The sequence below is a fragment of the Accipiter gentilis genome, chromosome 7, assembly GCF_929443795.1.
Source record: "Accipiter gentilis chromosome 7, bAccGen1.1, whole genome shotgun sequence".
Lineage (NCBI taxonomy): Eukaryota > Metazoa > Chordata > Aves > Accipitriformes > Accipitridae > Astur > Astur gentilis.
In genome coordinates this window covers 7,574,145-7,586,356 of record NC_064886.1, presented here as the reverse complement: position 1 = coordinate 7,586,356, position 12,212 = coordinate 7,574,145, and the positions used below count along the sequence as shown (strand labels likewise).

Genomic DNA, 12,212 nt, shown 5'->3' with positions numbered 1-12,212 from the left:
GAAACTATGTGTGCACGGGTGTCTTGTTGCACCCTTGTATGGCAAATGGAATCCTAACGTTATCCAAGCTGTTCATTTGGAGAAGGGGGGGGGGGGGGGGGGAAATCCCTTCCAGACATCAGTCAGTTTGTCTACCCTCAAAAAAAGTTTTTCAAGCTTTGGCAAAATATTATTTTCAACTGACAGGTGAAATTGCATTTAGGCATTTTCATCTTCTGTAATCAGGATGAGGAAGATCAAGCTGGAATTTTAGTTTGAATTTAATTTCAGTACTGATATAAACTCTCTGTGTTAAACTTCTTCTTCCAGTAGTATTCTTGTTGAAAAGCATGGCACACACTATAAAGAAGTTCTCTCAGAAGGAGGTTTATCATATGGTCATGCCACTATACATCTGTCATATTTCAAAGAGTGTTATAACAAAGATGTGTAAAGAAGGTGGAATGTACAGTATGTTGCTTTGAATAGAAATAAGACCAAAAAGAGTTGTGTTAGAACAAATACACGTTACTTCAAAGCTTCTTAAACTCTCTTAGGAGCCATCTCATTTAAATGTATAATACATTGGAGGATTCTTATGAACAATTCATATCCATAATAATCAGCAGAGTAGTTCTACACATGACTGCAAAGTGAATGTTCATTTCAAATATTTACCAAGGAAGGTCTTTAAGTCATTGTTTATGAGAAATTGGGCTTTATCTGCATGGATGTTTTAGTAATTAGCTGGGTTTTATGGAATGCGTAGCAGTGCTTTCACAATTTTATCTCTCGTTCCAATCTTCTATTCATTTCTGGAATGCCAAAACAACATCTGTATTTCCTGCTACAGAAATGATTGGCAGCCATGTTTCAGGCAAATGTGTATAAGAAAAAACAAATGGCAAATTTCATCTGGTAAATGACATTTACAGACTTGAAAGTCAAAATGCTGGATTTGAAAAACCATGACTTAATGGATCTTAGCGGGGGAAAAAAGGGAGAGACTTGAATTTTTGTGATTTGTCATGAGCTGTGGGGAAAGATAGGTTAGTCTTCATTAACAATTAGAATTGTAGTTTCTGTTATCAGGTTAGACATAATGTTGTTTCAGTTTTGTTTTTTGCAATGGAAGTTTTAACTTAAGTGGTTATTAGTACAGATGAAAGCATAAATGCCTATTAATATGCAGATTATTGATATGGTATGTGTACTGAAGTAAATGGTAGTTAATACCATATACAGAATCTATCTAGCAACATACAGAAAAGATAATCTGGGAAAGAGGAACGGATTCCAGTAAATGCTAAAAAACTTCAGGGTAGTGAAAAAAAAGTTTGAGAAACTTGAATGTGTGTGGTGGGGAATCGGTATTTTATTTTCTGCTGAAAACTGTTCTTGAGGGCTTATTGTATGACTACCTCCAAGTGGGGCATTGCAAGAGTGTGACAACCGTTGTATCTAGATAGGACCTGTATGAATCAAAACTTCACATGTTTTATAAAGCATTCCATGTTATCCCACAAAGGTGTTTTAAGTTACGGCTTTCTTATGTCTCCTCATTATTCCTTCTAGATTTGTGACCTCTTTCCTCATCTCAGACAAGAGATTCACACAAACATCCTCATCTCAAGATGTATCTTGATGATATGTCTTGGATGAACTGTTAAATAATGTTTTTTACTAGATTTATGAAGTTTATTAGATCTTACTAACTTACATGGACTGTTCTTCATCAGACTTCAAAAAATTTCTCTGAAAATGCCTTACTTCAATTTGCAAAAACTTCCAACATCCTTAAAACTAGCACTGGAGTTCTGATGCTCCAGTGGTATTGTGCCAGCACTCAAAATTAGGGTTCTGGCACACTGCATAGTCCTCTTTGGATATAAAAAGTAGCCAGGACTTATGGCTTGAACTGGAGCATGTCCTGGTCATATCCTGCTATCATTCCATTTCTCACTTGCAGGAAGGTAGCATTTGTCAATCACAATCCTTTTCAAGGCCCTCTCTAATACCAGAGCCTGCGACTAGGACCAACTCAACCTATAGGTTGCAGTGCTAGCACAATAGTGTTCCACTTCTCTGATCCAGGACCAACATAGGAAGTCAGTAATGGTGCCTACAAATAGCTACGTTTTGTGCCTGTGTTCTGTAAAGATGTGACAGACAACTTTTTTTACAAGGTCTGATGTTATAAAAACACTGTTGCTTTATACTAGGCTTTTCCTGCTTTAAAAAGACCATCTGAAAAATTTCTTGATGACTTACTATAGAAAGAAAGGGGGAAGTGAATGGTTAGCATGTGAATATTCTCTGCTTTTTCAAGAAGTGACATGATAAGATATAAGGTTTTGACATATTCATGGCGTTTGTTCCCCGCCATTAAGAGAGATATTAAACTCGGAGACTTAAAAGCGTGTTTGGACAGAAATTATTACTGCCTTCTCTATTGGGAGCCCTGGCTAGTAGGCTGGAATTCCAAAGATTTGGCTGTCCTCCGACCATTGTCCCAGGAGAAATCCTTGGATGCTACTTCCTTCTTAGTTAAAACAAAGCTTTGTGCTCTCTTCTTAGGGCCGTCCTGAATTAACACCCACAGCAATAGCTGCAGGAAAACTGCTGGCTCAGCGTCTTTTTGGCCAGTCTTCAGAATTGATGGACTATGACAATGTGAGTTGTTGTTTTTGGTTTTTTTTTTTTCAATAACAAAACCCAAACCTTACGCTTTTGTTTCTCTTAAGAATTTTAAAGGAATTGCATTTTGTCATCTGGAATCCAGCTTTGAATCCAGTAGCCAAAGTAGATATGTGTGACAGAGCTACACTTCTCAGTCATGCAAAAGTCTCCCCTGTATCTGCCATGCAGATGCTTCATATGGTTCAACAGTAACACTTTCTGTCTCCTCTGCTTCTCACAAGCAGGTGCCTACTACAGTTTTCACTCCCTTGGAATATGGTTGTGTTGGGCTGTCAGAAGAAGCGGCTGTGCAATGTTATGGATCAGATAATATTGAGGTATGAAAACATTTTTGATTTTATAGTTGGTGTCAGAGTTGCACTATGAAAAGACAGAAGTTTCACTCTTGTATCAGGCAAAATTTTTGGTCCCCAAAATACTATGTTTGCAGTTAGGGAGTTGGTGTCTTCAGAAAAGCTCAGGACTTTAAAAGTATTGCAGCAGGTCATGATGGAAGCTGTTACCTAGTGGGCTTAAAATTATTGACAGGGTATGACAGCTTTAAACTAGTTGCCATTTTAGTAACTTATATTGTGCAGCATCATTAAATAACAGTTATGTTCCTTTTAATTTTCAGAATTACTGGTCAGGTTCATTAGTCTAAATTTTTGGGATGTCCCCAGAAATATTCACACAAGCTGCTAAGTGTCTTTTTGGCTAAAATGTCTTGATACAATAAGCCTGGGCATTGCATATTGAGGAAGAAATCTGTTGTGGCATATATTCGCACCCAGCCCTCTGATATGAGGAATGAGATTAAGGTGTTCATGGTGAAGAAATTCACAATCACTATATAATAAGACAAAATTCAAACAAGTAATCCTTGAAAAGATATGTTGTGTTACCTTTATTCACTCCTCAAAAAGACTGTCAGCATATGACTCGGTAAGCTATGGAAATACAAACTGCAATGCTTTATTTCATGTCCAGTCAGTTATTAGTTTTGTCTTTTGTGATGCTGAAATACAGTTTATACTTCAAAAATCTGTCCTAGGACTCTTATCTGGGTTTCTGGATGCTAGTGCCATCTAGAATGATATAAATTACTGTAAAACAATTGTTCTCATCTGATTAAGGCAGACAATTGATGTGTGTGTGTGTGATAAGATGCTGATTACGTATGTATTGGAGAGCAAGTTCAGCTAATGGATTTAGCTTGGAGCCCCAGGCAAAATCATTAGTGAAAAAATAAGCATTTACTATTCAGAATGCAAAAATTACAGTTTGGGTTGTCTTGTGGTATACATTATTATAGATATGGAAAGCTTTTGGGATTTCATTATTTTCAGTAAACAAGGTATTAAACTTTTGGGAGAAGCTTAAAGGAACAAACCTAACATTTTTAATTTGGGACACTGGTTTGAGTAATGTGATTATTTGTGATTATTTTTTTTTCAGTTTTGTTTTTAATCTAATGATTCTCTAAGAAACTTTTGTGTTAAACTTACTATGCTTTCCATGTTTTTCTTTAAAATAATGAACAAGTTATAAATAAATCAATTTTTTCTATAACATAATAAATATGTTGTAGTACTCATTAAAATACTAAATAGCAGTTTTTCACATAATAGTGCTCTCTAACACAAAATGTTATTGTTTTCCCTACCAGGTATACCATGCGTATTATAAACCTTTAGAGTTTACAGTGGCTGAAAGAGATGCAACTCAATGCTATGTGAAAGTGAGTGTTGTGAGCTTTTAACTTAAAACAAGAGATATGGTACAGCCAGGTTTAAGGAGCACTGTCTGGCAAAAAAACCTCTCAAGATGGATGAGATATTTTCTTGGTGACAGCCTGTTTCTCTAGCATAACTTCAAATGTTTAATATTCATTACATATCCTATTGCATCTTGAAATTGCTTTACAGATATTAGCATTTTTCAGAGCTGACATTCTGCTGATGGATACCATCTTTGAACTGCTCTTAAGGTCCTAAGAAATATTCCAAATTCTATAGAGATTAGTCTCTGCTTCCCCCAGCAAAGTTCTTAACTAGTCATATGTAATATTTGAGTTGCCATCTCTTGGGGAAAGTACACTACTGTCAAAATATTAAGCATAAGGCTTACAAAACTAGAGTAACTGTTCAGTCTTACTCATGAAAACAGAAACCTCCTGGTTTAGACTAAAGAGTTGGCCTTGAAATGTATCTTCTCTTAGAGCAAGCCAGTTGCTTTAGCGTTGAGAAGGTTTTTGATGCACTTGGCCATAGTACAGAATCTTAGATAAGGTGAAGTGTAGTGTTGGTAGAATATATCATAGTTTTCTTTGTTCTTTTCTCTTCAATATCAGGGAACAATCTTTTTTGAATAAATGTAGTAACTTCTGTAGGTCCATCACAAATTATTATGTTGTTATTGTTGTGTTATGTAAGGAATATCCATTGTCAATAGTTGCAACCAGTTTTTCTAACTATATTTTGTCACATCTGATTTGTGTGTCTTAGTAGCTTGCCTTAACTGTCCCAAGTATCGGTGCAACTAAGGTGATACTACTTCTTTTTAGCTATTCCCTTTAAATTATGTCAATGAAAGTAAATATTTGAGGGTGAAGTAGTAATAGCAGAATAGTTGTTGAATGATATTGAATATAGTCCTTACTAAACTCCCAAAACACATGAACAAACATTAAACTTGAGAGTTTCAAACTCTATTGCAAGAGAGTTTTTTCTTTAAAACTCCTCAGTATTTAAAGTACCACATCAGGATTGCTGCTGTTCCTGCAATTCCTAATGAAAGAATCCAAGTCTTTACTGAAAAGCAGAACCTATTAGATGAGTGATTATTTAATGCTTGATGGGAGGACACAGGGAGAGAATGATTTTCTTTTCATAACTATAAAGATGGTGTCCTTAAAGGAACTAAAAAGTTTTCATTAAGTTCTCTAATAAAAGTTAAGTGTGCAGTGACTCAGGCCCTCCCAGATACTTATTAACTTCATCTTTGGCTGTTTCCAAGGTTTGACTCCTTTTTAGGTTATGTGGCTGATGTGGTAAACATATCTCACCAAACATGCTGCTGTAAGTGTTTACTGACTGAATCACAAAGGCACAAAATATCTTGCAATTGGTAGTGGTCATCTTTGGAAATACAGCTGATTAGCTGCTGAGAATAACTGCACAGGCTTGGACAATTGCTAAGGTGGCCATTCAGTGTCAATTTAACACTATTCTGGTTACTGGACTACAGAAGGTATTTTGACAATTTCATACAAATGACAAATAACGAAGTATTCAATTTACCACAAATTATCATTGTCAGTGGCTCTCTGAAGTCTGAAAGACATACACTAATAAAGCTTCGATTCAGGAAGGTGCTTAAGGATAAGCATAAGACCTATTGAAGTCAGTAAGACTTAAGCAAGTATGTAAGTTCTTGGCACACTGGGAATAAACAGCTGAACTAGGATCTCAAGGCACTTCAGTTTCATTTAATTCAACTTCATGCCTTATCTTTAAATGTTCTAAGAAAAGATCGCTATGTAATGTATTGTTTTCAGATGGTGTGCTTACGAGAGAGAGAGCAACGAATACTTGGCCTTCATTTCATTGGACCAAATGCAGGCGAAGTTATTCAAGGATTTGCTCTTGGAATCAAGTAAGTACAAAAGAATGTCTCTAGCTTCTAAAGACTGCTTTTTAAGTTATTGTAAGATTATAAAAGATATCTGCCTAGTTTTGGCAACACTATAAAGAATCCATGCTTTTTGTTACTTTTATGTAGCATTGCACATATTTTCACTAAAAATATTGCAGTTCTTCATTAAGATGTACTGGATTCAGTTACTGTAATACTGGATATAGTTAAGGAACAACTGAGGAAAATATATTGTTGGCTTGATATAGTTAGAGCAAAAAATAAATTGTGCATTAACTGACTAATGTTAGTTTTCTCAGAGTGTAGCTTCTTTTGCATTCTATGCACAGGCTAGGAAATCACCATATAGTTTTGCAAGTCACTTCTTTAAAAGGATATTTGTGCTTTTCATAAAAACCTTTCTTTACACCTGTCAAGCATTTCCTTTCCTAATCTCATCTTTAAATGTGCACAGCCATTGGTCCTGAAAAGGTCAGCAAGGACTTGCATGAATTTTTTTATTTCTGGGGTATAAGCTAATAATAATATGATAAAGTAAGAAAGAAACCTCTGTAGGATGATGGGAGAGGGGAGGTACTTTTGTCTGGAGCTATCTGATAATTGCAGTAACAAACTTACCCAAGTAGGTGAACCTTTGTGATCTGATCTTGTTTAATATTTTGCTGAAATATTAAAATAGAAGTCCTCCCTTTGAAGGAGTAAGCAATGGCTCTGGGTCCTCTCTGGTTAAATGGAGAATTCCTGCTATGCCTCATGTGCTACAATTATTACTTGTTTTTTCACTTCCCTTCTTACTGCTGATTCACATCTTCAGAAATGTTGATTTGTATATTTACATTACTAAATTATAGTTTTTAACTCCTCTTTGAAGAAAGTCGGCTGGGACACAAGAAATCACCCCCAATTGTGGTGTTAGTTCATTTTCCTAAATATCATCACAATTTTATTGCAGTTTTAGTCTTACAGTTGTGAGTGACTAGCATAAATGAAAAGCAGAAAGGATTAAGAAGGCAGAACCACAAGTATCATGTGAGGAATATCTTGGAAATCACTGATTGCAGTGTACCCTCGGTACAGATTTTCAACATGTGTTTGTAGTCCATTAATTGCCAGTGGTATAGATTCTAGAACTACATTTTTGGGGGATGTCATTGTTTTGAAGTTTTATCCAAAATAACCAGTGAAAAGGAAGCACATGAAACTGGAGTGCTTTTCTGCCTTGCCTGAGGGAACTTAAAACTTTAACCACAGTAAGAGGTTTTCAGCAGGTCAGATTCTTGTATTGGTTTCTATTGTATTTCACAAATCCAGAACATTCAGTGTGGAACACCCGCTGCAAGAGCTGCTTTCTCCTTTGTCAAGTATTAGCTCTTGCTTCAGCCTCTCCAAAGGATGATTTTTCCATCTTCTTTCCCCACTTAGCAGTCCAGTAACATCTGTGCTCAGCAATGATTTTTTGCTTGTTGATGCTTTTTTGGTGTAGGTGGGGACACCAGAAGACATCTGTGGCTTTCTTCCCTGTGTTTTTTAGAGGGAGAGAACATTATTCCATAGAGAACTTGAAACAATTCTTAAATTTAGGGCTATTTCAGCTATTCTTACAGCATGACCTGCCAGAAATAGCAGCTCAAAAGAAAGTCATCAAGTCTGTTATTGGACAAGTAAAGGAATTAGGCAAGTGGGATTTTAGATCAAGGTTTTTTTGGTGATTTTGTTTTGGTTTGGTTTTTTTTCAAATGAGAGACTTTTTCCTCCTGCTTCTAACATTGATAATTTCAGTGTAAGCACCACATTTTCTCTAAGATCATGCAAGAATATTCTGGTATTACTTCCTTCAGCAGATTTTTTTCCAGCAGTCCTAATTAAGATTTTTTTCTTCCTCTGTGCATATGTGGGTGTTTTTCCATCTGGAATCAGAGTTAGTGAAACACACATGCATGTGCAAGAAAAGCTGAAGGTTGCAGTTTTGTCATATGTTTTTGCCATAGGCTTAGTTGTGACTTGGGGTAAATTGCTTAATTCTCTCTGTCTCAACTCTTATGACAATTCTTCCCTACCTAACAGTGTTGTGAAGCTGGGCGTTTAAATGTTGTTGTGTAAGTGCCTGAGAAATAATAGCTTTGTTTGAAGAATAACTGCAACTCCTCTACCTGATAAAATGGGCAAGAGCAGAATTACTTTGATGTTTTAGGACATTCTAGCTGCTTCAGGTGAATAGTGTTTGACTTTGTGGGTCTTTCTTTTTTTTCTTTTTTTTCTTTTTTTTTTTTTCTTCCTTTGGTAGATGTGGTGCTACATATCCACAACTAATGAAGACAGTTGGCATTCACCCTACCTGTGCTGAAGAAATTACCAAGTTGCACATTACGAAGCGTTCTGGCTTGGATGCAACAGTCACAGGCTGCTGAGGTTAAATACCATCCCTGGAAAGAAGGAAAAAAAGCACAAAATGTTTCTGTAAAGAAAAGGGGCACTTAGAGTTGAATCAGCTTTAATGGTTCAAGTTCCAGGAATCTTCCTTGTTCTCCCTGTAGACTGCTTTTTCTCACAGCCAGATAAAGAAATTGTCCTTGCACCATCACAGTTCTAAAACCAATGCAGTCCTGCTGTAACAAATCTCTCTCTTTCAGAGTGCCTATAACTCTTCTCTAGCTGGGAGCTAGGGAATAGTAAGTTTTATATATGTAAATATAACTGAAGCCAGTGACATCTGAGGCCATCTACAAATAAAACAGTTGTCATTTGAGTTTCTCTGTTGGCATGACTAACTGCCAACAGAAGTGTCTCACATAATGTCCATAGAGATGCTAGGAACTGGACAGGGCCTTCCTTAGGTTTGGTGATGATACTTTCTCCTTAGTAGTTGAATAGCTCATTGCTGATCCTAATCTTGAATACTGAGACTCTGTACTCACTAGTAGAAACACAATCCCGGAGTGTGTAACAATGGATAAAGCAGTCATCTTTGGGTTTTTCCCTTTAAATGTAATATGTACAGGAATTTAATAGAAAATCACTTGTCACTGAAGCTATGCTGCTACTGGATGAATCCCAATGGATTAATCAGTGGCAGCCTGGTTGTAACATTATGGTGATGGCTGAGAACAAATGAGCTCAGAGGTGCTGAAGAAAGAGTTGAATTTTATGGTGACTTCTCCGCCTACTCTTGAAATTTCAGTTCAGTTCAAATTAAATTGACACATCTCACAAATTACTGCTTGAACATCATATATTAAGTGAGGCTGACAAGTAGAATCAAACCCACTAATAATCCAACTCATGCAGCATTTTCTGTTTTACAGAATGTGGAAGTCTGGATGACACAGTGATATATTTTGTTGATTTCTTTTTAAGATTTTCTCACTGATGAGCTGGTTACTACATCTGAATGGATTTAGGTCTGGCTTATTTTACTGAAGGGAACTATATTAAACAGTGATTTAGAGAAGGAATGGTCCTGCTCAGAACAAAGATAGAAAATAATTATCTGCAAACTTTTTTTTTTCTTTTTCTTTTTTGTTTTTTTTTTTTTGGGGGGGGGGGGGGGTATTGGCCATTGTAAGCATTAATCTATTGCAAATTTCTGCTTATATTCCTGCTATCCAGAAGGGGGAGATGCTGGCTAATTTGTGGCAATAAAGAAACAGAAATCTGATAGTGAAGCTTCTTTTTCGGAACCCTGTTAAATAGGTAGCCTGACAAAGGCAAACACAAAACAAACTGCACTGAATTTCAATCCAGGATGCAGTTGCCAAATTTTTGATACGCATAGTCACATAGTTTTTTGCACCCTTACAGTAGAATAGTGCATGTAGGAAAAGAAGAGATCAGCTTGAGGTGAAACAAAATGTATCCTTTTTGCAGTTAATTTATATCAGTGTTTTCGTGTGTGGAATTTGATATTTTCATAGCTCTCCTGCTTGTTGCACAGTTTAGAAGAACAGTCTGATGATCATGTATATCTGCTGTTTTTAATTTGATTGCTATTTCACTGCTGCAGCATGCAACACAGACAAATGGTTGGTTTATTTCTAGTGTGAAATCTTTTTTACCATGAGAATTGTACCTGTCACAGAAACTTTTAGACAAAATGTGATCAGAGCTTCCTTCTAAAATATGATGTAATAGCATTTATCACACTCTCATTGATACTAGAATACTCCACTTTCAAAGATTTGTTCTGACTTAAACATCAACAAAAGACATCTTAAATGCTTTCTTCACAAAGTTTCCTGACTTTTGGTCCATATTTCTGGTCCATAAAAGAGGAAGGAGAGATACAGTTTGACTGCAAGTATTATTCCCTATCAGATCTGCTGATGCCATTTTTCATCTGTGAAGTCACCCATAAGCTTGTAGTTGAAAAGAAATACTTTGAGTGGAAGTGTAGTTAAAACACTGCCTGAATATTGCAACTGCCTTTAGAAGAAATGAAAGAAAACTTTTTATCTGTATATAAATGTGTGCATACCTGCACATTCAGAAGTTCCTGTTTCCTTTAATAAAGGTCTTACGACCTTATTAAAGGTCTTATGACTTTATTAAAGTATGAGCGTGATACAATCAAAAACACCACTAGATTTTCTGAGCTGTTTACAGAAAAAAAGTTCATAGTAAGTTAGGGGGTTTTTTTAATGTTTTGCTTAATATTTCAAAACATTGAGATACTGAGCATCTCGGTCTACAGAGATTTTACTGTTAGAAACACCCCGCTTCCAAATAAACTGTACTGTGTATGCATGCAAGATTTTTTTTTTCCTAGTGATTACCTATTACAGTTCTTTTGTACCCATAACTGAAAACATTGATGCTTAGCGATGTGAAAGTTGCTTCTCTTCTCTGTCCTACCAATGTATCCAGCAGACTGAGTTGTCTGCCCCTACAGACAAATCAATGGAAAGATGAGTTAATTTCCTTCATCATAAAGTTCAAAATAATGATTTGGGACCACAGGTAAAGAGATCTCAAGGAATCCGTGTCCTCAGTGTATATGGAGTGTGAAACTAAGACATGTCATCGTTCTCAGAAGTAATAGAACTCTCCTGGTTTTAGAATTGCTGAGTGGACTGCATTAAAAATTGATCCTGTATCTTGAACAGCAGCCTAGTTCTATTCCTTATTCAGTGGAAAATGTTGTTGCCCCCTGAGGTAAAACTAAAAGTACATGGACACCTATGTAACCCTAGTGTCAGAATCAACATCAAGACAGAATAATGACAGCTACTGTGATTGTGCTTTTTTTCCTGAAGGATTTGTCAGGGATGGTACTTAAGAATTATTTTTAAAAGCCTGACTAATGTCATTTGAAATGACTGATGTACCCTGCAAATTACTGATTATATGTGAAAATGTAAAAAAAAAAATAATAAAAAAAATTTAGTCAGGCTTCTCCTCAGGATGCCAGCTGATGAGGGCTTGTTTGTCAAACCACACCGTGGTGCAAACAAGTCTGAGCATTGCTGGGTCCCTCGTATGTATGATCCCAATATTTATGGTGTTGTGAATTAATGAATTAATAAAGTGGTTTTTTTCTAGTAAATGTTTGATTGTGTTTGCATAATTTTGTACATATGGCTACTACTTACAAAAGATTTCCTTTTTGATCTTAATGCTGTTTCTTTTGGTTGAGGTATTTGTTAAGGAGACGAAGAATTAGACAGACTCAGACCTTTTAATAAGGAAATGTTGATACCTCTGTGTCTCTGATGAGTAAACTGAATAACCATGGAGATTATTCCAGGCTGGATGACCTTCTTATTTTAAATTTAAATTAAGAGAACCTCTAGACTTGGTAAGTATGGTTTCAAGTACTCTCCTGTTTATTCCAGCTAATGAGGTCTAACAGGTATTTTCACAGTCCATATGTGTTGACATGCTTCTTGAAAACTTGTCAAGAG

The 12,212-nt window shown here is 36.1% G+C and overlaps 1 protein-coding gene across 4 annotated transcripts in view; it reads left to right on the top strand.

Annotated features, from left to right (window-relative positions):
* TXNRD2 (thioredoxin reductase 2) overlaps nucleotides 1-11,833 on the top strand; it is a 36,543-nt gene extending 24,710 nt beyond the window's left edge. For 2 of the 4 annotated variants that reach the window (XM_049805431.1, XM_049805433.1), the window contains 5 exons: nucleotides 2,557-2,652; nucleotides 2,904-2,996; nucleotides 4,328-4,399; nucleotides 6,218-6,315; nucleotides 8,600-11,833. In XM_049805431.1, coding sequence (XP_049661388.1) covers nucleotides 2,557-2,652; nucleotides 2,904-2,996; nucleotides 4,328-4,399; nucleotides 6,218-6,315; nucleotides 8,600-8,723 — 483 coding nt within the window. In that variant the 3' untranslated portion in view covers nucleotides 8,724-11,833. Of the gene's footprint in view, nucleotides 1-2,556; nucleotides 2,653-2,903; nucleotides 2,997-4,327; nucleotides 4,400-6,217; nucleotides 6,316-8,599 lie in introns of those variants that run through there. The other 2 variants (XM_049805432.1, XR_007506688.1) reach the window with 2 other exon arrangements.
* The last annotated feature ends 379 nt before the right edge of the window (nucleotides 11,834-12,212 follow it).